Below are 24,546 nucleotides of genomic sequence, written 5' to 3'. Positions count from 1 at the left end.
CACTCATGTAGATCATTAATTTTTAGATGAGTGTGCTAAATAAAACTTCCAGAAAAGCACACTCCTAGAAAGCTGTGGCCCACTGGCCCCCTCCCATCATAGTTTCCATGGGATTTCTATTACGTTTTCTCTCCGTGCTGAAAGAAAGGGACGCTGCTGGAACTGCTGCTTTATGAGCAGAGCTGCCACAGAGGGTGGGTCCAAACACCTCCCTTTAGACCCTGAGAAGGAACAGGAATTCAGACAAAAAAACCTCAGGGCACTCCCTGAGAAGGACCAAAGGCCCAAGATGGTGGCACCAGAAACAGAGAACCCACTCGATGGTAAAGGGAGTCTGTCAGCCAGCGGAGCTAGTCCTGCGGGCTGTGAGGACACCCGCCACCACAGCCTGTGCTCATCAGAGGCTGAGGGCATGAGCTTACCTGGAGGGCAAAGGCGGAGAAGAACAAGCTGTACGATGAAGGGCAGTGAGAAGGTATGTGGAAAAGGGAGACGGGGATGAAGGTGACAAAATATGGAAAGAAAACCCTAATGTGGTAAGAGGTAGGAGAGGTGTTTTTAACAAGCATTTTTAGTTTCTTAATTAATTTTTTGCACTACTGATTTTCCATTCTTATTCTGGAAAGTTTGGTCCTGATACCGTGTCCCACCATTTTAGAGTAACAGGTTAATTTGTTGACTGTATTATTCACTCGTAAAAACACCTATTGCTGCAGCATACCTTTTTCTGAATTAAATAACAAACGTCCCTGCAGTGCTGAAATGCTGACAAAGGTATTTCGCTGCATTATAAATGAATTATGCAGTTCCTTTCAAATGGACTTTGAATATGAGGAACAACATAAGCACACATAATACTATGCAATGTGTCCACTTCTACTTCAAATGTCTACACTCAGGTATCTACAAAAGTAGCTACCTACTACAGATATCCACCAAAGCTAACATTAGAGCTCATACTTCTCTTGGTGAGTTTATCTCTATTTTGAAATATTAAACCTTTAACAATTCTGTACTGGTAAACTAATTTTGTGGCATATAATACCTGCGATTATATTCAGTTTGAAAAACTATGTCCACAGCACTGTCCTCCTTCCTCAGCTTATCTAGACTAAAAAGGCACTGGGAATACATGAAGCCATACCTGTATGGTGTAAGGATATTCAGAGGAGGTGGCTTATCACTCTGGTTGTAAATGTCAGCAACGGGATTAGGAATGCTGTTCTTTGAAACCACCTGCTGGTCTTGGACTGTGGAACTTTTGAAAGCTTTTTTCATGTTGATATCCTGTAGTGACACTATTTAGAAAAAAGCCCCCCAGGTTGAGTTATATTGAAATATTTTTAACTGTTTAGCAATAAGTCTCATTTGAGACACAATCACAAATAGAATTTATGATTCTAGAATAACAAAATCATGTTTTTATTGTTCATTTAAAACCATGCTTACATAGCATGTACATTCCTTCCTTCTTATAAATAACAGCTGTCTCTATAAAATGAAGACAAATCACGTCTTTTCTTCTTCTGTAGTGAACTAATTATTTCTTTGAACTTAACATTAGAACATCATTCTTTATAATAGCATTTTTCAGAAACCACGCAGGACTATAGTTCAGTATAACAGGCATGTAAACACAAAGGTTTGGGTATCCTGAAGGAAAAAAATATTCAGTTAATACCAGCTGAATGTAATACATGTAGGCAATACGTCTGTAAAAAATATACAAATGTAAAAAATACATGAAGTTTTCCTGACACTAACATTAAGGAAAGATGGCAAGGCTTTTCAAAATACGTATAGTCCTAGAAATTAAGTAGCAGCATATAAAACTACACTCAAGGGTAAGAAAATCAGGGCTGATTATACCTATTTCTTGTGTGTGTGCAACACTTCACATCTCACGTATTAACTCATCTAACTTTGACAGAAGCTTTTGAATTGGGCAACCTGGTCCATTAACCCACTTGACCAATGAAACTGAAAGCTGGGTGTTAAGCGACTCTTCCAAGATCACCCAGGGAGAAAAGGCAGACCCAAAATAGAACACAGATTTCCTAACTTGGTCAAATGTTTTTTCTACTATAAAATCCATGCAAAAGACAGAAATCAGGTAAATCTTGAGTGGAAGGGATTTTAAGGATATGAGATATACTGTAAAATCTTAAGGACTCTAGTATACAGATTAACCTTTTCCAGCACAAGGTTTATCACTGGTTTTCCAATTGCAAGATCCCACAAAGAACTGAAGGAAGATGAATAAACACTAAAAATCATTTGTGATACCAATGTGAAAATGAGTGACTGGCTTAAGATGCTAAAATTTCTTATCTGAATAGACCAAATAGCTATCCAAGGTTTTACTTTTTTCAAATAAGATAAATCTTAAAAATCAGATTAAAGAATGTATCATAATGGATATTAAAATTTCAATGCTCTACATTTTTGTTAAATTTCTAATTCACTAATATTGATCTTTGAAAAAGACCTGAATGGGAGTAAACACATTTTTTTAAATGATGAGGGATGAATTCCCTAAAACACATTTAAAAAAAAATAAAACTTCCATTTTTTATTACTACTACTATTAAGTCTAGTAGAAAAATCATATACTAAGACCATTTTAATGCAACAAAAGAAATCATAACTACCACTATATAAAGGTAAAAATAATTAACCTGAACATTTTTCTCAAATAAATATGAAATGCTGTATCTTCTACTTTTTTTGCAGATTTTTTTTTTCCAGTGTAATCTCAGTCTCTCATCCAAAAGATACAGAAAGTGAAATCTTTAAAAAGGAGTTGCTGAATTTTCATTTTATTGAAACTGTCACAATTTCAGGGTATATCCTCAAAATGATTATCAGTTACCTACACAGTGCTTACCACTTTTTAACTTTACTTTACAACCATGACACCTAAAGGCCATCAGTAAATGCTATTTCTTGAGATGTTAAATCAGCAGGATCACCACGATTATTTACAGGCATCAACCCCAACAAGGGTAGCAGGTGGACACCTTCACTCAGTCACGCTGGTGTCTGTATCACCCTCCCTCTTAGTTGGACCACGTCTTTGGAGTGATTCTGTGATTTTTAGGTAAGAAAGTATCTTTAAAAGAATCACCAATGACCTAAACTAGGGTTTCTAATACCAAAAATATTCAAAGAATTCTATAAAACAAATACTATACGTGTACATTTTTTAAAAAGAGAGTATGGATGGCATCTATGAGGCAAACAAGACTCTAACTACCTTACCCAATATTGTGCCCCCCCCAATATTCTTCTAGAAAGGACAAGATGAAGTATCAGTACACTACCCCAAGGAAAAAGCAGTGATTACACTGCAATTAATTACTACCGTCTTGTCACCATCACTTCTAGCTCATTGCTTTCATGCAATTACCTACCTTCTTCCACTGTTGAATCCAGCTGGGTAACTTTGACAGCAAGGCGATCAATTCTGTCTTGAAGAGAATTTGCTCTGATGTAGAAGTTGTTAGCCTCATTAAACAGCTCACCAAATATGTCTTCAGCATGTTTGCCTAGAGAAGAAAATGAATGGAGAAGGCCATCTGTTAAGAAGTGCTGAAGCAGCCTTCACACGTTCTCGCCAATGCTGATTACTGTCAACATGTAGGATTTTGTGCAAATGATTATAAAAATAGTGTCACAGTCAAGGGCCTTTAGAACTTCTGAAAATGTATTGTGGATATTAACATTTATCTGAAATTGACCCAAAGTTGTATAGTTTTAAAATACCCCAGGGAGTACAGCACTTTCATTTAATTGCTACATGAGCTATCATGCAAGTTGTTTCCCATTAAACTTCTTTGGGAAAAAAGGACTTTCATTTTGCATGCTTTATGAATAAATAAAATCTTGGGACCTTAATCTTCTTTTTACTTCCCAAGATAAATAAATCATTTTGGTTTCTAAATTTGAGATTTTGCTTCATTCACCATTAGAAACGTTGTGTCTAACACTCTCCAATGGCACAAAACTGTTCTAATTCATATTTTGAAATCTAAGGATATAGTGCTGACTCTGGCACTCTCTAAAAATCAATATTTTGTATTTGGAGTTAAATTTTCTGTATGGATTCTTGTGAGTGCCAGACACAACTACTCCCACTTTTCTTAAAATGTAAAAAAAAAAAAAAAAATTTTCTGAAAAGATAGAAGTACCTGCTTGAATTTCCAAATCCTAACATCATTCCTTTATTCATTCAACAAACATTTAATAACTGTCTACCCTGTGTGTGCAAGGCACACCTGCATCGTATCTCCTCTGCCAGAGAGAACCACTTTTTAAAAAATAGACTAATTTTAAGAACAGTTTCCAGTTCACAGCAAAACTGAGCAGAAAGCACAGAAAATTCCCATATAATCCCTGCCCCCCCACTATCAACATCACACACCAGAGTGATGCATTTGTTCTAACTGATAAACCCACACCGACACGTCATTACAGCCAAAGTTCAGTTTACATTAGGGTTCACTCTCTATGTTATACATTCTATGGATTTGGACATATGTATAAAGACATGTATCCACCATTATAGTATCATATAAAATAGTTTCACTAATAAAAATCCTTTATGCTCCACCTATTTATCACCCCCCACCCCCCCATTCAACCCCTGGCAACCACTGATTTTTTTTACTGTCTCCACAGTTTTGCCTTTCCTAGAATGTCATATAGTAGAAATCATAATTAATTATAATTAATCATATTCACTTAGTAATAAGCATTTCAGGTTCCTCCACATTTCTTCATGGCAAGACAGCTTATTTCTTTTTAGCATTGAATAATGTCCCACTGTCTGGATGTACCACAGTTTGATTATCCATTCACCTACTGAAGGACATCTTAGTTGCTTCCAGTGTTTGGTGGTGATGAATAAACATCCGTGTGCAGGTTTTTATGTGGACATGAGTTTTCAACTCACCTCGGTAGATACCAAGAGGCAAGACTGCCACATTGCATGGTAAGAGCATGTTCATTTTTATAAGAAACAAACTGTCTTCCAAAGTGGCTGCACCATTTTGCATTCCCACCAGCAACAAATGAGAGTTCCTGTTGCTCCACATGCTCATCAGCATTTGGTGTTGTCGGCTTTCTGGATTTTAGCCCTTCTAAAAGGTGTGAAGTGGTTATCTCATTTTAATTTGCATTTCCCTGATGACAGATGATGTTAAATATCTTTTCATATGCTCTATGCCTGTCATCTGTACATCTTCTTTGGTGAGATGTCTGTTCAGGTCTTTTGCCCATTTTTAAATCAGGTTGTTAGTTTTCTTGGTAATGAATTTTAAGAGGTCTTGGTATATTATGGATAACAGCCTTTTATCAGATTATGTCTTCTGCAAATATCTTCTCCCAGTCTGTGGCCTGTCTTATTCTCTTGACAGAATCTTTCACAGAGTCCAAGTTTTCAATTTTAATGAAGTCCAGCTTATCAAGTATTTCTTTCACTGTGGTGCCTTTCTTTGGTGTTATATCTAAAATGTCATCACCATTCCCAAGGTCATCTGGACTTTTCTCCCATGTTACCTACCAGGAGTTTTATAGTTTTATGTTTAGGACGATGTTGCATCTTGAGTTAATTTTTGGCAAGGGTTTAAGGTCTGTGTGTAAACCTACCATTTATCTCCATTTCTACCAATTTATCACTCAAATGAGAAGAGAACCTAAATCTTCTGGAAAGAATACTTAAAGCCAGAATCACCATGATGTTTTCATAGTGCTTTACAATTTATACGGTGCTCTGATATCCACTTTCCAGACTGCTGTAATTCACAACATGGCAAATTGTGAGAGTAAGAACCATGCTTGTCTACTTAGTGTTGCAGCCCAGCCCTAGAACAGTGCCTCCTGACAAACGCCTGTTCGATGAATGCACCAGCTCATCAGGTCAACAGTGAGTTACTGCTTTCATTTTCCAGATGACTAACCTGACCATCGAAAGATGATCTGTGGCTAGTAAGTGGCAGTAAGAGATGAAACAAAACTGTGGTCTTCTAACTTCTAATCCCTTGCTTTTATCATATACTTCCCTGAACTTCCTTGCCTAGAATTAGCAACTTCCATGAATTATTTCAGGCCATAAGCCATTTGCTAATTTCCTGTTTACTTAATGAAATGGACTGAAATATTTGCTGCATAAATGGTCACTCCCAGACAATGGATGAACATTTCTTGTGAATCTAAAAGCAATATAATTTCATAAACTCTCATGGTGTCACTGTCTTAACAAGAGGAACTTCCTCTTAAACAATGAAAGCAGTAAAGAAATCAATAAAAACATCTTGTATCTAAAAAGTCATCCCTCCTGCCAAAAACGGAAGAGGGATCCCCAAGACTACTGATTTCAGCAGAGCAGTAAATTGTTTCTCTTAAAGCCTGGTATCTATTGTATGGTCCTCTGGAGTCACTTAAAATTCTGCCAGCAGTTTCCACTCCCACCATATATAAAGTGGTTCCCAAAAAGGCAAAGGAATAAAATAAAGTCTTCTCACAAATTATATGTTTTTCAACTCAGTAACTAGATGTGGTATCCAGAATTAATGTTTGTTCACTGGCTTATAAACCCTTTCCTGAGTGCCGGACTTGTGTATCTAATTAGCTCATGAACATCTCCACGTTGACATCCTATAAAGAATCCCAAATGCTGTACAAATTCCAATAGGAATTCATTTTCACATTAACTCAAACCTGCATCCCCGTGTGGAAAGGCATCAACCAACCCAAAATGAAACCCAGGCAGAAACGGAGTCATCTGGGATTGCTGCCTCCCACTACAACTCACCGAACACCAAACCTCAGCACTCGTCTCTCCCCAGCACCCCTGAGCTAATACCTTCCCTGCTTCCCTCCTGCCCTACACAGATCAACAGCTTTGGGCTGTTTTGCTTTCAGGTTCACTTCCCACCCTCAAATCTATTCATCACACCGCTGCCAAATGATCTTTCTTAAAGAGAGATCTGACTGTCCCTCCTATTCAAATTCTTCATTGCTCCCTATCATTCTCAAGATAAAATCTAGGCCTCTCAGCAGGGCGCAGAAGGCCCTGTGCACCTCTCTTCTGCCCTTCCTTTGTGCTCTGGTCAAAATGAACTGTTTGCAATGCCTAAACCCGTTCCCCTTTCCCACAGATCCCGCTATTGGTCTGCACTTTTAAATCCCTCCCTTGCTTTGTCACCTCACTCAGAATAAAAGCCAAAGGCCCTGGGAGGCTTATAAAGTGATTTAACTCCATCTACCCTGCTGACCTCATCAACTGTCATCCTCTCCCTTACATATTCCACTCCACCTACACTGTCTCCTTGTTCTTTCTCAGACAGGACAATCGTTCTCGCTTCCGGTCAGGTGTTTGCATTTCCTGTTCCTTCTCCCTGGACCATTTTGTCCCAGAGACTCACAGGGTCTGGTCCCTCACTTCATCCAGATCTATACCCAAATGTGACCTTCTAAGTGAGACACCTCTAGCAACCTGAGCTAAAAGTGCCATCACCTCATATGAGGATTTTGAGAAACAAGACAGAGGATCATAGGGGAAGGGAGGGAAAAATGAAACAAGACGAAACCAGAGAGGGAGACAAACCATAAGAGACTCTTAATCTTGGGAAACAAACTGAGGGTTGCTGGAGTGGAGGGGGGTGGGAGGGATGGCGTGGCTGGGTGACAGACATTGGGGAGGGTATGTGCTATGGTGAGCACTGTGAATTGTGTAAGACTGATGAATCACAGACCTGTACCTCTGAAACAAATAGTACATTATATGTTAATAAAAAAATTTTTTAAAAAGTGCCATCACACACACCCTTGTCCCCTCCCTGCTGTATTTTTCTCCTTAGCACTTATCACCATGCTATAATTGTACACCTGTACTTATTCATCTTGTTTCCTGCCTGTCTCCTTCCACGAGAATGTACGATCCAAGACGACAAGGACTCTCCTTGGTTCTGCGCACTGCTTTATCAATCCCCAAGGTCTAGGACATGCCTGGCTTATAACAGGTGCTCAAAAAGATTTAGGAATAAATGAATAAAAATGCATTAACTTAAAACCAATCCTTGAGGATGCAGATAGGGGTCTGTAAGATCAGATGCCTCTCTCTGTGTTCCCACAATACCTTAAGTATACCTCAGTCACAGGACTCTTCACATAACCTGAACATTGTCTTTGTGTAAGTTATTTGAGGGTATGAGCAATGCCTTTTATCTCCGCATTGCCTGTGCTGAGTTAGTGCTCAGTGAGTACCTCCTAAATAAAAAACATATGATCTCTTCCAGTGTTTTCTTGTTAACAAGTAGACAACCAACAAACCCTCCCTGCCCAAGTAAGTTTGGGAAATGCTGGGCTAAAAAGATTAAACATGCTTCTATGCCTGGAGGTATCTCAAATCTTTAATACGCTAATGTGCAATAGGAATCTGCAAGAGATGCATCTAGCACACCATGTTTTCAAACTAACGGGGCCTGGAAACACCTAATAACATCCTTTGGAACTACTGTTTTATGACACCCATTTAGGAAAATGACTGTCCCTTCAGTTGGATGATCTGTAGACAGAGTACCATGTTCCAAACAGTTTATATCCAAGACTATCAGTTGTTTATTTGGATTATCAGTCATGGTCAAAATGTAGCCAACTAATTTTTCTCTATTTGCCCATTCACAGTTTAAAAGGCATATTCCAGTCCATTCCCCTGCTCCCAGAAAAAAATCCTTTCCCTTTCCCTTCAGTTATGCAGACATCTAATTAACAGGGACAGCATATATCACCAAGAATACAGGAGTATACACCAGCACCTCTTGCAAAAGTCACACCAGCATTCCTAAAGCACAGCAGCTATTGTTGAGAACCACACTCTGCTAGATGCCATACAAGTTGAAAAGGATAAGTAACATGTGTCCTTTACCTTCAATGCTTAAAATTAACTCTATTTGGAAAAAACAACAACATGCAATTGACACTGTATTTCTATAAAAGTTCTCAATTTATAAAAAAGAAGCAGAAATTAAGGACTCGTACTTAATCTTTTACCAGCTGCTAGAAGCTAACAAGTGACTAAAGAAAATGGGAGAAACTATTTCCTGATGAACAAAAATAAAATGTTGCAAATTACAGTACTCAGTTTTGCAAATAGCAACTTATTTGAAAAGCTTAATTTTACTCACTCTTTCAATGGCAAGTCCATTAATAGCTAAACTAAAATAATTCTGAATTGAATTAAAGACCATGCTGAGGTAAGTGCAATTTACTCATTCTTTACTGACAAAGGATCCACTTACTGGTTTACTAGTACCGTTATCAACTCATGTCCAAGTATGTCAGGTTGAGAAGTATGCCTCTAAACTGCCAAAGCATTCAAAATTATGCATGGATTTTCCATTTTATTTAAAAGCAAAAATTTACTGGAAACAACTACTGTGTCTGATAGGAGTCCTTTCTGTAGAACAAGAAACCAGTCATAACAAAGTCCTTCAGAAATTTTAATACATACATCTAGCACCTAGATCTTGATTGGTGAGATTTTGGCTTTTCATTCTCCTCTGAAAGTAACAAGGCTCCTTGGAAAAATGACTGATTCTAGGGCTACGGTGGAAAAGTACAAGATGAGCTTAGCATACCTTGCTGTGCTTTTCTAAAAAAGTCCAGAAGTGCTCAGAGAGTGGCAGATACATGTCACAAAGGACACAGGAGCCAGCCTGGAAGGGCTCCCACTGGCCAAATAAAGGAAAATGTAAGCATCAAAATAAATAATAAAGACAACGGATTACAACCCACAGAATAAAACAGCAATCCATGAATTTATATGTATGGATATAAATGAATGAATGAATGAATGAATGAATGACAAGGAAAGAAGTGAAAGCACTTACAGCAGAATTCCAACTAATACATGTAGAAGAAATTAGGGAACAACAAAAATCACCATTTTGTAACCATCACAATAGTTAAGTGTCTGGGGCAAGAATCATCAGTGGATCCTAGGATTAGTGGAGAGAAGTGGATGAAAGCAGGCTATTCCAAAGTCTCAAGATGTTTCCCCATAAGACACTTATTAATTAATTACAGAGGTAGACAAAACTTTAATTATGGAAATCTTTGGACAAAACAGGAGGGGAAGAATGAAGGGGGGGAAATCGGAGGGGGAGATGAACCATGAGAGATGATGGACCCTGAAAAACAAACTGAGGGTTCTAGCGGGGAGGGGGGTGGGGGGATGGGTTAGCCTGGTGATGGGTATTAAAGAGGGCACGTTCTGCATGGAGCACTGGGTGTTATATGCAAACAATGAATCATGGAACGCTACATCAAAAACTAATGATGTATGGTGATTAACATAATAAAAAAGAGAAATAGAATAGTATTAGATTTATCGAAAAATTAAGATTGTACAGAGAGTTCCCATACAATTTATACACCATTTCCCCTATTACTAATGTCTTACATCAGTATGATTCCTTTGTTACAATAAACAAATCAATGCTGATACCAAAAAAAAAATTACCGACATTACCGTGACTGAAAACAAAACGTGAGTGAAGTCCTCATGGGCAGTTATGGGGCAGGCAGAGAATATGTGCTTTGAGAAGATATGCACTGAGAAGGATGTGTCATCACTCTGTCACAGCCCTGCCAATATCCTAAATCTAATCATCAGGAAACATCAGAAGACCCAGACTCAGACATTCCAGAAAATGGTCAGTTCCCTTTTAAAATGTCAAGTCATAAAGTCAAGGAAAGATTGAGAAACTGTTCCAGATTAAAGAAGAGAGTTAAGGATATATATTTACTAAACATAAAATACATAATATTAAAAATACAAAATATTAAATATATACATGTATGTGTGTATAGGAGAAAGGAAAGCAGGAGGAAGAGTCTCTGAGAAAGAGAAAATGTGGTAAAATAATATACGGGTGAAAGTCTGAGAATTCTCTCCTGGTTTTGACCTTTTATAAGTCTGAAATCATTTCAAAATAAAAAAGTTAAAAAAGAAACTTCATTATAGTGTTTGTAGTAAAGTCCAATTACCACTGAAATCCATAAAATAGTAAGTTATAATTATTGGGCCCTAAGGTTTTTTCCACCCTTTTTAGAGTTTTATTTTTTCTACCATGAAAGCAATCCACGCTTATCAGAAGAAATATAGGAAACACAGAAAGGTAAACAATGGGGAAAATGGGCCAAAGTCCAATCCAAGGCATCCACTGCTAACATTCTGATTTCTTTGTCTTTGTTGCGTTTATAAGTCCGTGTAAGACAAAAAAATATAATATATACCCTGATTCTTACTGAAATCTGTTTGTGAGTATAAAAGCAGTATGTGCTCGTGGCAGAAAATCTGGAAAACTCAGAAAAATAAAAAGTAAGAAATGTCACCCATAGTTAACCACAGTGAACTTTTGTGTATACTTCTTTAACAATATTCTTTCTGGCATTTCGTAAGAACTGAGAAAATACAGGTTGCTTATTAAGCATATTCGGTTTACTTAGCAAATATCTAATAAGCACCCACTGTGTACCAGGCACCATTGTAGCTGCTTAAAGAAACATAGCCGTTAACACAGCCACAAAGTTTATTTTATACACAGACAACAGACGAACAGGTATCACATGATGCTAAGTGCTATGAAGAAAATAAGACAGTGAGGGAGCAGGGAGTGTAGGACGTGGCTGGTACGTAGGTGGTCACAAAAGACCAGGGAACCATGCAGATATCTCAGGGAGGAACCTGCCAGGCAGAAGGCAGAAAGCCGGTTGGTGTGGGAAGGCAGCCTCCATAGGTCAATATGGCTGGAATCCAGTGAAATGGAGGGAAAAGTGGTTAGAAGAAAGCAAACGAATAAATCCCTTCCCCGTGGAGCAGAGTGATGAGTAGAGCAGGGAGACCAGACAGGAGGATGCTGTTGAGCAGAGACGCAGCGGTGGCTCAGACTAGAACAGTGGCCGCAGAGGGGCCAACCGCTGTACAGATTTGGTACACAGTTTGAAGATATCTGGTAAGAGAGAGAGAAGACACAAATAAGAACTGGAAGACTAGAGTTCTCATTTGCTAACAAAGAAGGGAAGAGAGGGGAAAGAAGTAATTCCGTTTTAGACACGTAGAGTGTGAGGCGCCTATTAGAAATCCAAGTGCAGATCTCTTGTACGCAGTTGTATACACAAGCCTGAAATCTCGGGGAGAGGTGAAATGGAAGACGTACATCAGCGTAAAGATGGCGTTTCAAGCCATGGGACTGGATGAGGTCACCGAGTGAACGGGAGTGGGCAGAGAAGGGTGTCAATGACCGAGCCTTGGAGCACTCCCACATGCAGAGGTTGGAAAGATCATCAAAGGAGACTAATAAAGAATAGCTTGTGAGGGAGGAGAAACACCAGAGGGTGCTGGCCCAGAAGCCGGGGAAAGAAATGTTCCCCAGACTTGCGACTAAGCACTGGACGTGGCAATGGGGAAGTCACCGGTAATGCTGACAAGCACAATTTTAGGAGTGGATGGGACAAAATTTTAATGGGGACAAGAGAAAATGAAGAAGGTAAAGGCAATGAGGATATGAATGTTCTTTCAGGGTATCTTGCTGTGAAGGGGAGCAAGAAATGGGGAAACAGGTAGAGGATGGTCTGAGGTTTAGGTCAGGAGATTTCTCCATATATTAATATTTGGTAGGCATGATGTAGATCGAGTGTGGGGAGGGGTGATGCAGAAAAGAGAGGGTGAACACAGTCCCGGAGTGAGCATGAGGATGTGGGGGCCACTGTTTTTGACAGAAACATTATTGCTCACCATTTTGAAGGAGGGTGAGCAGGACACATTGGTACAGAATATATCAGCAGACTGATCTGGCAAAAGGGGACTGTCTGTTTCTCCTCTGACTGCTTTTATTTTCCCAACAAAATAAGAAGCAAGTCATCAGCTCAGAGGGGGAAGTTTGAGGTGGAAAGAAAGATATGAAATAGGCACTCTAAGGGCAGGAAAACTAATTAACAAAGGAATTACAGCAGGATTGCTGAGCAACATTGAGAGCTCACCTGAGGAATGTGCTCATGATTTTAACTCTCTCTTCTTCTCACATGAGCATTTAAAAGTACAAATTTCCCTCTAAGCACTTCTTTAAATAAGTCCCACAAATACATGGTTCATTATCACACGTTAGAAATAGTTTCTAATTTCTTTCATTTCTTCTTTGACCCAAGGATTATTTTAAAAGATATTGCTTCATTTTCTAATATGTCAGGATTATCTAAAAAGATTATCATAATTATGGTCTCATTACCATCATACTCTTTATGATATCAATCTTTCAAACATACTATTTTACGGCTGAGCTTATGTTCATCTTGGTGAACATTCCATGTGAACATTAAAAGAATGTATATTCTAAAATGTGGGAGTTCAGTGTTCTATAAAGGTCAATTAAATCAGACTGGTTAGTAGTGTTGTTCAAACCATCTATATTCTTATAGACTTTTGTCTATTTTTATCATTTGCGGAGAGGTTTTTGTTAAAATCTGCAATTGTGATTCTGCGATGTCTATTGCTGTTTCTCTTTTTTGGTTCTATTTTTATTCCACATTCTTTAAAATTAAAATTTTTAAATTGTGAGTTCTTGACAAATAGACTCTCATCACTATGGAACCTCCTTCTTTACCTCTGCTTTATACTTTACTTGACATTAATAGTCACATCAGCTTGCTTATGCTTTATGTTTAGTTTACATGGTATTTATTTTACATTATTTTATTTAAATCTGTGTCTTCATCCTTAAAAATGCAAGTATTTTAGTCTTGCTTTTTTACCTAACCTGATAAGCTCTGCCTTAAATTTTAAGTGGGTGTTCAAAAGGTTTCCATTTAATGTAATTCTTGACAGGGCTGGGTTTAATTCTATCACCTGGGTATTGCTTTTCCATTTGTCCTCTCTGTTCTTTGTTCCTTCCTTCTTCCTTTCCTGCCTTCTTCTGGGAAAATCAAATGATTCTCTTAGGATTCCATTTTATCTCCTCTATGCATTATCCTAGAGGTTACTGGAAATTAAAATATGCATTCTTAATTCATCATGATGTACTTTCAAATAATATAATATTTTGTAAAACAAGGTAAAACACAACTATATCATTCCATTTACCCCCTTCTACCCTTACAGTTCTCACTGCCATATATTTTAATTTCACACAGGGTATGAATGCTACAATACATTTTGAACAGTCAGAAGGCTTCTAAACAAATAGATATAAATACATAATTTTTAATGAGCATTTATATTTACTCCCATATTTACTTTTTCTGTTGATCTTTATTCCTTCTTGCAGATCCAGGCTACTATCTGGTATCGTTTTCCTTCAGCCTCAAGAATTTTTCTAGCATTTTTTGGTAATGCAGATCTACTGAAGACTTAATTCTCTCAGATTTTATCTAAATAAAATAAAATATGGCTTTCATTTCCATTTCACTTCAGTTCATTCATATTTCATTTCGGGTCTTGTTTCTGATGAGAATCAGCGGTCATTCTGAACACTGCACCCTCCCTATATGCACTTTTCCCCTCTTGCTTATCATTTTCTCTTTACCTTGTTCTTTTAGTAATATTACTATGAGGTGACTCAATGGGATTTTGTTTAATTTACACTTCTTGAAATTTGCTAAGTTTCTTGAACCTGTTGGCTGGTAACTATCATCAATACTCAAAAACTCTCATTCATTATTTCTTCTGCCTTATTCTTGCTCTATCTTCTTCTCCTGGGACTCCACTTACCTATGTATTAGCCCCTCTGATATTGTCCCACATTTTGGATTCTCTGTTCTTTTCTATCTCATTTTCTCTTGCAAATTAGTTTGAGTAATTTCTATTGGCTCATCTCCAAGCTACTTCTGCTTCGACAGTCTTCAGTTGGGCCCACTAAGTGAATTCCTTTACTTCTGATACTGGGATTTTCAGTTCTGTTTCTTTTTTTTTCTCTTTAGTTTCCATTTCTCTGTTGAAATTCCCTATTTCTTCATGCATGCCATTCACCTTTTTTTACTCTGTCCTGCAATGTGTTTTTTTTAACACTTTCTTAGAATTATTTTTTGTTATGTTATGTTAATCACCATACAGTGCATCATTAGTTCTTAATGTAGTGTTCCATGATTCATCATCTGCGTACAACACCCAGCGCTCCATGCAATACGTGCCCTCCTCAACACCCATCACCAGGCCAACCGCTTTCTTAGAATTTCTGTATCTCTGCTGACATGACCGCATCTATTTCTGAATGTTGTCTACTTTTTCCATCAGCATCCTTGACATATTCATCATAGCTATTTTAAATTCCTGGTCTGATAATTCCAACATCCCTACTACATCTGACTTCGGTTCTGATGCTTTCTCTGTCTCTTCAAACTGTGTTTTTCACCTTTTAATTTTTTTGTTGAAAGCCAGACATGTTGTACTGGGTAAAAGGAACTGGGGTATGTAGGCCTTTAGTGATGTGCTGGGAAGGTGTGGCAGGAAGGAAAGTGTTCTAGAGTCCTATGACCTTTTCTCTGGCTGTATTGAGGTATAACTGACAAAACCGTGTATATTTATACAGTGTGATGATTTGACATATATATAGGTTGTGATATATATATAGGTTGTGAAATGATTACCATAATTGGTGAATTCATATGCCATCACCTCACATACTTTGTGTATGTGTGTGTATGTATGTCTGTGTGAACCCTTAAGATCTACTTTTAGCAAATTCCAAATGTACAATACAGTATTTTTAATTATGGTCACCATGCTGTGCATTAGATTCCCAGAACTTACTCATCTATAACTAAAGGCTTGTACCTTCTAACCAGCATCTTCCTATTTTCCCTCCCTCATAGCCCTCACCTGGTAATAACCATTCTACTTCTTATTTCTATGTGTTCAAATTATTTTCTTAAAGACTCCACACATAAATGAGATCATACAGTATTCTCTGTATGGCTTATTTCACTTATCATAAAGTCCCTAAAGTACATGCATGTTGCAAATGGCAGGATTTCCTTTCTCAATGCTGAATAATACCCCACTGTATACACATATATTCCATATCTTCCTTGGCCCTTCATCTATCTATGGTAGTCCTATGATCTGGTCTCAGTCTTTTGGTGAGCCTAGGCTCCTGGGACTCATGCCCCTCCCCCTTAGATGAGAAAGGAAGGCAAGAAGGGGCTGGAGTAGGTACTTCCCTTCTCCCGGGGCTGGTTAGACTCTGGTAAAACTCAACTCCCTTAGGCTCCAATGAAACTGTTTCCCTTTGAGAACAGGCACTAAGAAAACACAGAATGCTCTGGTTGTATTTCAAAATGGTTACTCTTCCCCTCCCTCTGGGGTAAGCACAAGGGGATTTTTCTCTGATATTCACTGTGAGAACCTGGTAGGATGGTAAAACTCACAGAAGTGAGTTTTGAAAATTAACAGAAAAATAGACTTTGTAACAATTTTTTATTTTTTTAAAAGATAATATTTGAGAGAGAGAGCATGCCCACATGCGAGTGGGGAGAGAGGGAGAAGGAAAGAATCTTACAGGCTCCATGCCCAGCTTGTAGCCCGACACAGGGCTCAATCTCATGACCCTGAGATCATGACCTGAGCCGAAATCAAGAGTCTGAGGCTTAACCCAATGAGCCACCCAGACGCCCCTGTAATAATTTTTTAAAGGAAAGACATATTTAAAATTAATGGAGTCTCAGAATTTTTTTTTTTAAATATCAAAAAGAACCAGAGGTATATGTACTGGTTTATACAAGAATTTATGATAGTGTTCCCCACCCCCCAAACAAGGAAACAATTTATATGTCTAACAGTAGGGAAATGGTAAAATAATTATGGTATATCAATATAACAATCTCTAGCTATTAAAAATTGTATCTTAGAAGAATCAACAAAGATACTTACTATATACTGAGTATAGGCTACAAAACCATGTGTATATGATACCATTTTTATAATGGTATATACAAAGCATTACAGATTATCTTCTCTTATTAATGAAAATTTTGTAATTTTTTTAATCTGTGTTTTCCTATGCTTTGTAAGTTCTCTATATTATCTCATTACCATCTAATTTGAGCAAAAACCTTGGGGGTGGGAGGGGTGACCCCTTTCTTTGTGACATCCTAGGAGTCTTCACAAGGGGGGGAAGAGGAAGACCACTATTATCACAAGAACAAAGAGAAAAGTAGTAAAAAACACCCTAGAGGTATTAAAGAGAACTTATGGCATCCTTGGCACAAATGCCTTATGTTCCCATGTTGGGTTTTTTTTTAAGGTTTATTTATTTATTTTAGAGAGAGAGAGAGAGTATGAGAGCGGGGAGAGGGGCACAAGGAGAGAGGCAGAAGGAGAGAGAGAATCCAAGAGCAGACTCCCTGCTGAGCATGGAGCCACTGAGATCAGACCTGAGCTGAAACCAAGAGTTAGTGCGTAACCCACTGAGCCACCCAGGTGCCTCCCCATGTCCTTTTCTTAAACAAATTATATTAAAATTACATTATAATATCAGTAGGAATTTGATTGCAAGATACCATAATTTTAATTGAGCAACTAGCTGATAGGAACAAGAGTACTCAGATTATTAAGGAAAAGGATGAAAAAGCACCCCTGATGTAAGAGTAATTGCTACACTCAACTGTCATTTGAAGAAAAAAGAAATCAATATTCCATAGCTAGAAAACCAAGTAATACATTATTAACCAAAACTTTTTAAAAAAGTGGCTTCCCAGGGTGGCTGGGTGGCTCAGTGGGTTAAGCATCTGCCTTCGGCTCAGGTCATGATCCCGTGGTCCTAGGATCAAGCCCTGCATTGGGCTCCCTGCTCGGCAGGAAGCCTGCTTCTCCCTCTCCCACTCCCCCTGCTTGTGTTCCCTCTCTCTCGCTGTCTCTTTCTCTGTCAAATAAATGAGTAAAAATCTTAAAAAAAAAAAAAAAACTGGCTTCCCTGTCCCCCGCCCACTCCCCCCAGATCAATCCTATTAGAAGTTAGGAACATGCGGGCGTCTGGGTGGCTCAGTGGGTTAAGTGCCTGCCTTCGGCTTAGGTCATGGATCCCGGGGTCCTGGGATCGAGCCTCACGTCAGGCTCCCTACTCAGCGGGGAATCTGCTCCTCCCTCTCCCTCTGTGCTCTCTCTTTCTCCCTTTTTCTCTCAAATAAGTAAATAAAATCTTTAAAAAAAAAAGTTAGGAACATGCAAAGAAAAAAAATCTGAAAATTACTAGACTAATATTTTATTTTATTGGAGAAAGCCTTGATTAACTATAAGGCAGTTCAAGTTACATGTTTCCTCTTTCATTTCTATGACTGTTCTTAAACTCATTACAATAATTAATATTTTCTCATTGAAAAGATTTCAATTCCCTGAAAAGCCTGGTAAGTATCTAATGCTGACAAAATTTCTCACCCTTTAAAGTCAAGTGTCTAATTTGGATGTAATGGGAACATGGTACCTGGCTAAAAACCTAAAATTCCCCAAAAGTTATGTAGAGTTATAGGGGTTACAGAGGTCTATTTGGTATCTGGGACCATATTCTTTTCATCATTATAGAAAGTCATTTGCATCTGCATGACGCTGAACCGCCTCTAGAGATGTGACGAGAATCCGAATGATCTGGTGAATCAGGGCCTTGATTGCTAAGTCTTCCTTTTTGGAAAAGAGCAAAGAAATTCCTGTGGACTCCTGGTCTGTTCTTCCTCCCTTGGACCTACAGAGAATTAGTTACCCTGGACCATCACAGTAGGTTTCTCAGGGCAAGTTCTCTGCTGCTCAGGCAGATATGATGAGTCTATGGTCAAGGCAAATCCTTTAACTTCCCATGATACTCTGCCCACATGGCATTTGTAGATGAAGTCCAGCCTCTTTCTGTACTGCTCATGAGAAGTTCAGATGGTGTGCATCACCCATTACAAATCTGAGGGGTAGAGATACTGGGGGGATGCTAATGGCATGTGGGAGGGAAATGGAGAAGATTAAGATGGTATCTGGACCTAATGCATAATGGTTAGATACTCAAAGGAATAAAAAAAGATTCTGTTTTGACTTTATCTTGGGAATTAATACTCAGTAAAAGAAGACTTCTTTTTAGAAGATTTTTAATATGACAGATACATGCATTCTTAAAATTTCACTTTTTTTTTTAAGATTTTATTTATTTGACAGAGAGAGACACAGTGAGAGAGGGAACACAAGCAGGGGGAGTGGGAGAGGGAGAAGCAGGCTTCCCGCGGAGCAGGGAACCCGATGTGGGGCTCGATCCCAGGACCCTGGGATCATGACCTGAGCCGAAGGCAGACGCTTAACGACTGAGCCACCCAGGCGCCCCTTAAAATTTCACTTTTTAAGAATACCTGATGAATGACTACAAAATGAGAAAATAACGTAAAAACATTTTTTAAATTCTTATTCTTCCTAACAATTACAGATCATAAAAATATCAGATCAAAAAATATCTCCGGTAATATATTTCGGCTCAGTGGAAAGCCCCCACAAAACCCAAAGATTCACCCAAATTGGAGCATTTATTACATGTGTGAGTGCTGTAGCATGTCATAGTATGCTTCCTGTTCTGTAGCCATATTGATGTCAATTATATATGCTTTTTAAAACTCTAAGTAGGCACCAAATTGATTTGTTGTACGCTGTACCTAGAAGGGTACTGAGTGTATCATCACTCATGAATAAATCACTGGTAACCAAAAATGTGCTATTCTATCACCAATAAGTAACTAAGCATATGAGTTTCCTACAATTACATCCTTGGCATCCGTATCAGTCTGCTCTTCTTTCTGTAAGTTCCTTTGGGCTGCAGGCACGGATCGCACAAGGAAGAGGAAGAAAGGAGATTTGCTCTGCGGACCCTGGAGCTGCTCTTTGAACGGGAGGGAAAACCCTCCTGCGCAGGTCCAGAGACCAGGTCTCTCTCCACCCTCCTGCACCTCGTGCTCTTTCTCACCATCAGCTCCTGTCTCTATCTGCACATTCCTTTGCCTTCGTCTACCAGCTCGCTTCCTCTGCCTTCTCTTACACTCTGCCCACAACTCCAGCTTCGGCATGCAGGTGGCCATCACTTCTTCAGTCCTGGGTGACATTTCAGCAGCAGATCCCGTAACAGACTAGCAAGCTGTGTTTCTTAGTTCAAACTTGCTGCAAGCACAGGACTGACCCAGCTCATCTTTTCAATCCAGATACATGGTATCTCATTCTGCAGATCACATCTCTAGGGCACACTCCAATCATTCTCTCGGGGGATTCCTAGCATCTTGTTTCAAAGCTCCCCCAGTGACTCTAACAGAGACAGGGTTGAGACCCACCGGGGTAGCCTAACTAAGGCCAACTGTCCTTGAGGCCAGTGCCCATCGCTGGTCCACTCATGAGGCAAAAGTGGATTAGGTGGACGCCAGGAAACCAAGCCTGGGTGGTACATTACTTTCCTATTGCTGCTTTTCCTTGTTGTGTCAAATGACCACAAATTTAGTGGCTTAACACAACACACATTAATTATCTCACATTCAAGAGGTTAGACGTCTGAAATGGAGGGATGACAGGGTGGCTCAGTCAGTTAAGCGTCTGCCTTCAGCTCAGGTCATGATCCCAGGGTCCTGGGTTCGAGCCCCACATCAGGTTCCCGGCTCAGCAGGGAGCCTGCTTCTCCCTCTGCCTGCCACTCCCCCTGCTTGTGCTCTCTCTCACTCTCTCTCCCACTCTCTGTCAAATAAATAAATAAAATTGAAAAAAAAAAGTCTGAAATGGATTCCACTAAGCTAAATCAAAGTTTGGGCAGAGCTGCGTTCCTCCTGGAGGCTCTAGGGGAGAATCCATTTCCTTCTCCTTTTCCACTTTCCAGAGATGGCCTGCATTCCTTGGCCTGTAGTCTCTTCATCCATCTTCAAAGCCAGCAACAGATGACTGAGTCTCACATCACATCATTCTGACACGGGTTCCTCCTCCTCCCACATTTAAAGGAACCCTGGGATTACACTGGATCATCCAGGCTAACCTCATTCTCTTGAGATTAGCTGCTTAGTAACGTTCACTTCCCCATCATGTCACACAGGTTCCAAGGATTAAGAGAGGGACATCTTTGGAGGAGACATTATTATTCTGCCTATTATTCCATAATAATAGGCAGAAAATACTGTGTGTCGGGTTTTACTCACAGAAACACGACCAACATAACACTCGGCTGAGTGTTATTACAGGATGAGATACAGCTTGACTATTAAAACTTTAACCATTTATGTTAGTTTTCATCTCTTATACTCATCAATAGGCATTTCAGCCATAAAAACAAGAGACCAAGCATTCTTATAAATATATGAATTCAAACAGAAACATTTTTACACTTCAATAATTTACAAGCTATTTTCCTATAATTACACCAATTTATACATTTTATCAACAACCACTACCCAAAATCAATTGTAATTAGTTTAGATTCCAAAAGAAATCTATTTTAAAACACATTGTAAGTAAATTCCAAATTGCTTTTGCCTCAGCCAATGATTATATATTAAAAATATAACAACACAGTACAATTCCTTTAAAGAGAAATACTTACCCAAAGTGTTTCTTCTTCAGAATTTAAATAAAAGCACTTGAACATTTTTAGCAAACATTTTCCTGTGCTTGAGGCTACTGGTATGTGAAATCATGGAGGTTTTTCTAAGTTATTAGCAGTTTCTGAAAAACTTAACTGTGAAAACCTGTCACCCAAAATGCATCTAAACCAAAAAGGAGTGGGACAAAGTGAGAAAACAAGATCATGATATAAATGTAAAAGTTTGGGGGAAAACATTCCAACTGCAAAAAGCTTTGAAGGAAAATGCATTTTCATGTATATCTGAGTCTTCAGAAATGAACTATTTCTGGGCGCCTGGGTGGCTCAGTCACTTAAGCATCCGACTCTTGATTTTGGCTCAGGTCATGATCTCAGGGTTGTGAGACTGAGCCCCTGCTGGGTTCCACGCTGGGCATGGAGCCTGCCTAAGATCCTCTCTCTCCCTCTCCCTCTGCCCCTCCCCCCCAAAAAAACTATTTCTTGAGTATTTCACATTAATGTTCAAAATTAAAATAATACAAAGTCCTGGGGCACCTGGGAGGTTCAGTCAGTTAACTGTCTGCCTTCGACTCAGGTCATGATCTCAGGGTCCTGGGATCAAGCCCCGCATCAGGCTCCTTGCTCAGCAAGGAGCCAATGCTTCCCTCTCTCCCTCTGCCCCTCGCCCCGCTCCTGCTCATGCGCTTTCTCTCTCTCTCTCTCTCAAATAAATAAAATCTTTTAAAAAAATAATAGAAAGTCCTTTCTTCCTTATATTTGCTTGGATTTATAAAATCTAAATATGTAATATATACATAGTAGTGTGTGTGTGTGTGTGTGTGTATATATATATATATAAAATAATCAGCAGCTTATCTGTTGACCTCAATTTGGAAGTTAGTCCCTACATTTAGGTTCAAATCAGCAAATCTCACTATTTTTGGCTTTAATCTTCAATTTACTTGGAATATTATTTGATCAACAAATATTTGGGCATCTACTCTAGGCCAGACATGTTATAAGTGTTAACAATTTATCACATTAAAAAAAAACAATTAGTCCTGTCCAAGCTTAAAATAATTCACATTTAAAAAAAAAGTATCAACATTTTATCCTCATTTACTAAGGTTTTAAAAATTGACACTACTTCAAATCTACACGTTTGGTCTTATCTAATAATTTGTAAATTGGTCAATTCTAACTTTACATCTTCAGCACATAAAGTTGGTATCATGAGACCAGTGATTTATTTCACACTGGGAAAACTGGGCAAGTGGGATTTCAAAGTTGTTGGTCCTTCAAAGTTGCGGTCTCTTCTTCAGACAAAATTAACTACTGAATTGAAATCAATTTGCTAATGGTAAAGTTAACAACATGCCATTGGTCATCAGAAAACAGGTGTTCTAGAAACGAGATGACTTACTTAGACTGCTTAGCTGGCGTATGATAGCAGCAAGAGTACTATTGGTTACACATTCAAGTTCACTGGTAATCCCTTCAGGCAGGGCACCCCGGCACAGGTGCCGGGGTTCGATGTTCCTCTTCACTAAAGGCATGGCTCACAATCTGAAAATTAAAAAGACATTTTTTAAAAAAGCTCATATTCACATTTTAACAAATTTAGAGTCTTAATTCCCTTGAAAGTTGATTCCTTCCCAAGAATTTTCATTACCCTTTCTACATAAATCCACTAAATATACAACAGATGTTGAATGACTTACATAAACTTTATCGATTTCAAAGATAGAGAGTACAATCCTACTTCTATAGAAAGATAATGTAAGCAAGATTTCCAGTAAAGTATGAACGACTGAATACATGCATTTTTACCTTCCTTTCTTCTCTAGTAAAATGAAAAGAGAATAAAAAAGGCATAAGCCCAAAAATGCTAAGGGTAGGAAAGGACACGGCAGCCCAAACCTGGACGAGCCCAACCAGATTAAGACACAGAAAAGGCATAGCCGGGTTGAAACGAAGGGAGACAGGAAGTGAGCCCGCCCGAACCACAGAACCTTGCCCACCCTGCCCAGCAAAGGCTCAGGAGCAGGCGGTGCCATGTATCCATGAAACAGGGGTGGGGGGAGGATGGATCCATAGATGTATGATGAATGAGATGTACTACAAGGCTCTACAAGGAGGAATATGAAAAGAGGGTTGCTGGCTTTTAAAAATCCATTCACAAATTCCTTCTCCTTCCCCAGGCTGCTCTTACTCCACTGCACCCAGCTGTTTTACTTTCTGGTGAATTCCAGAATTTTTACTTGAGAAACAAAACATAGCTAAAGGTTAGGGTAGGAAAGGCACTGAGGCCAAGAGTAGTAACTCAAAGTCTACACTGAATATAAGACAGAGCTGCTCCCCATACCCTCACTCCCTAGCTCGCTTCTCCACTTGGCTGCTTTTCACTCTCCACCCAAAGAGATCAGGACATTCTCCCCAGATTGTTGGAAAAGAAAAGATCTAGGAACATGGACACTGAGCCAGGGCTTCTCCCTATGGAAAATGCAACCAGGTCACGCTACCGTTATACACCTGCCAATAATCTCTCCCCACACAATTCCCCATTAGCTTTTGATGCCTTAGGCGTAAATAAGAATGGAAGGTGAAGGATCACCAGACCTTTCAGGAGAGCCTTCCCCAATGTCCTGGCAATTCTTTTCACTTCTCTCCTCAAGAAGTACATTATAAATTAACATAAAATCTCAACTTTTTGTTTAAGGAGGCATATAGAGTTTCAAACCTACTGCTTATGCAACCAATCTACTGCTCATACAACAGCAGAAAATCCAACGACTGGGATCTACTGTCATTTTTACTGTCAAGATTATCATATTGCCCAACTTGAAGGAACAGAAACAGAAAAGCCTAGGACATTGGTTAGCAGTCGAACTTTGAAATTGAAATGCCAATCTGGAATTATTGTTATGCGAGACAAATAATATCCTATTTGCTTAAACCACTGTAGTTGGGTTTTCTGTTACTT

General features: G+C 38.9%; 1 protein-coding gene across 2 annotated transcripts in view; it reads right to left on the bottom strand.

Annotated features, from left to right (window-relative positions):
* WASF3 (WASP family member 3) overlaps window positions 1-23,119 on the bottom strand; it is a 38,595-nt gene extending 15,476 nt beyond the window's left edge. For both annotated transcript variants that reach the window (XM_028106508.2, XM_088022181.1), the window contains exons 1-3: window positions 22,987-23,119; window positions 3,414-3,548; window positions 1,145-1,298 (exon numbers count right to left, since the gene is read on the bottom strand). In XM_028106508.2, coding sequence (XP_027962309.1) covers window positions 1,145-1,298; window positions 3,414-3,548; window positions 22,987-23,119 — 422 coding nt within the window. The remainder of the gene's footprint in view (window positions 1-1,144; window positions 1,299-3,413; window positions 3,549-22,986) is intronic.
* Between the last annotated feature and the right edge of the window lie 1,427 nt (window positions 23,120-24,546).

Source organism: Eumetopias jubatus, unplaced genomic scaffold (genome assembly GCF_037043125.1).
Source record: "Eumetopias jubatus isolate StellerSeaLion01/CBP00866 unplaced genomic scaffold, mEumJub1_p1.0 scaffold_3, whole genome shotgun sequence".
In the NCBI taxonomy this organism is placed as follows: Eukaryota; Metazoa; Chordata; class Mammalia; order Carnivora; family Otariidae; genus Eumetopias; species Eumetopias jubatus.
This window is presented reverse-complemented; position numbering and strand designations above follow the sequence as displayed.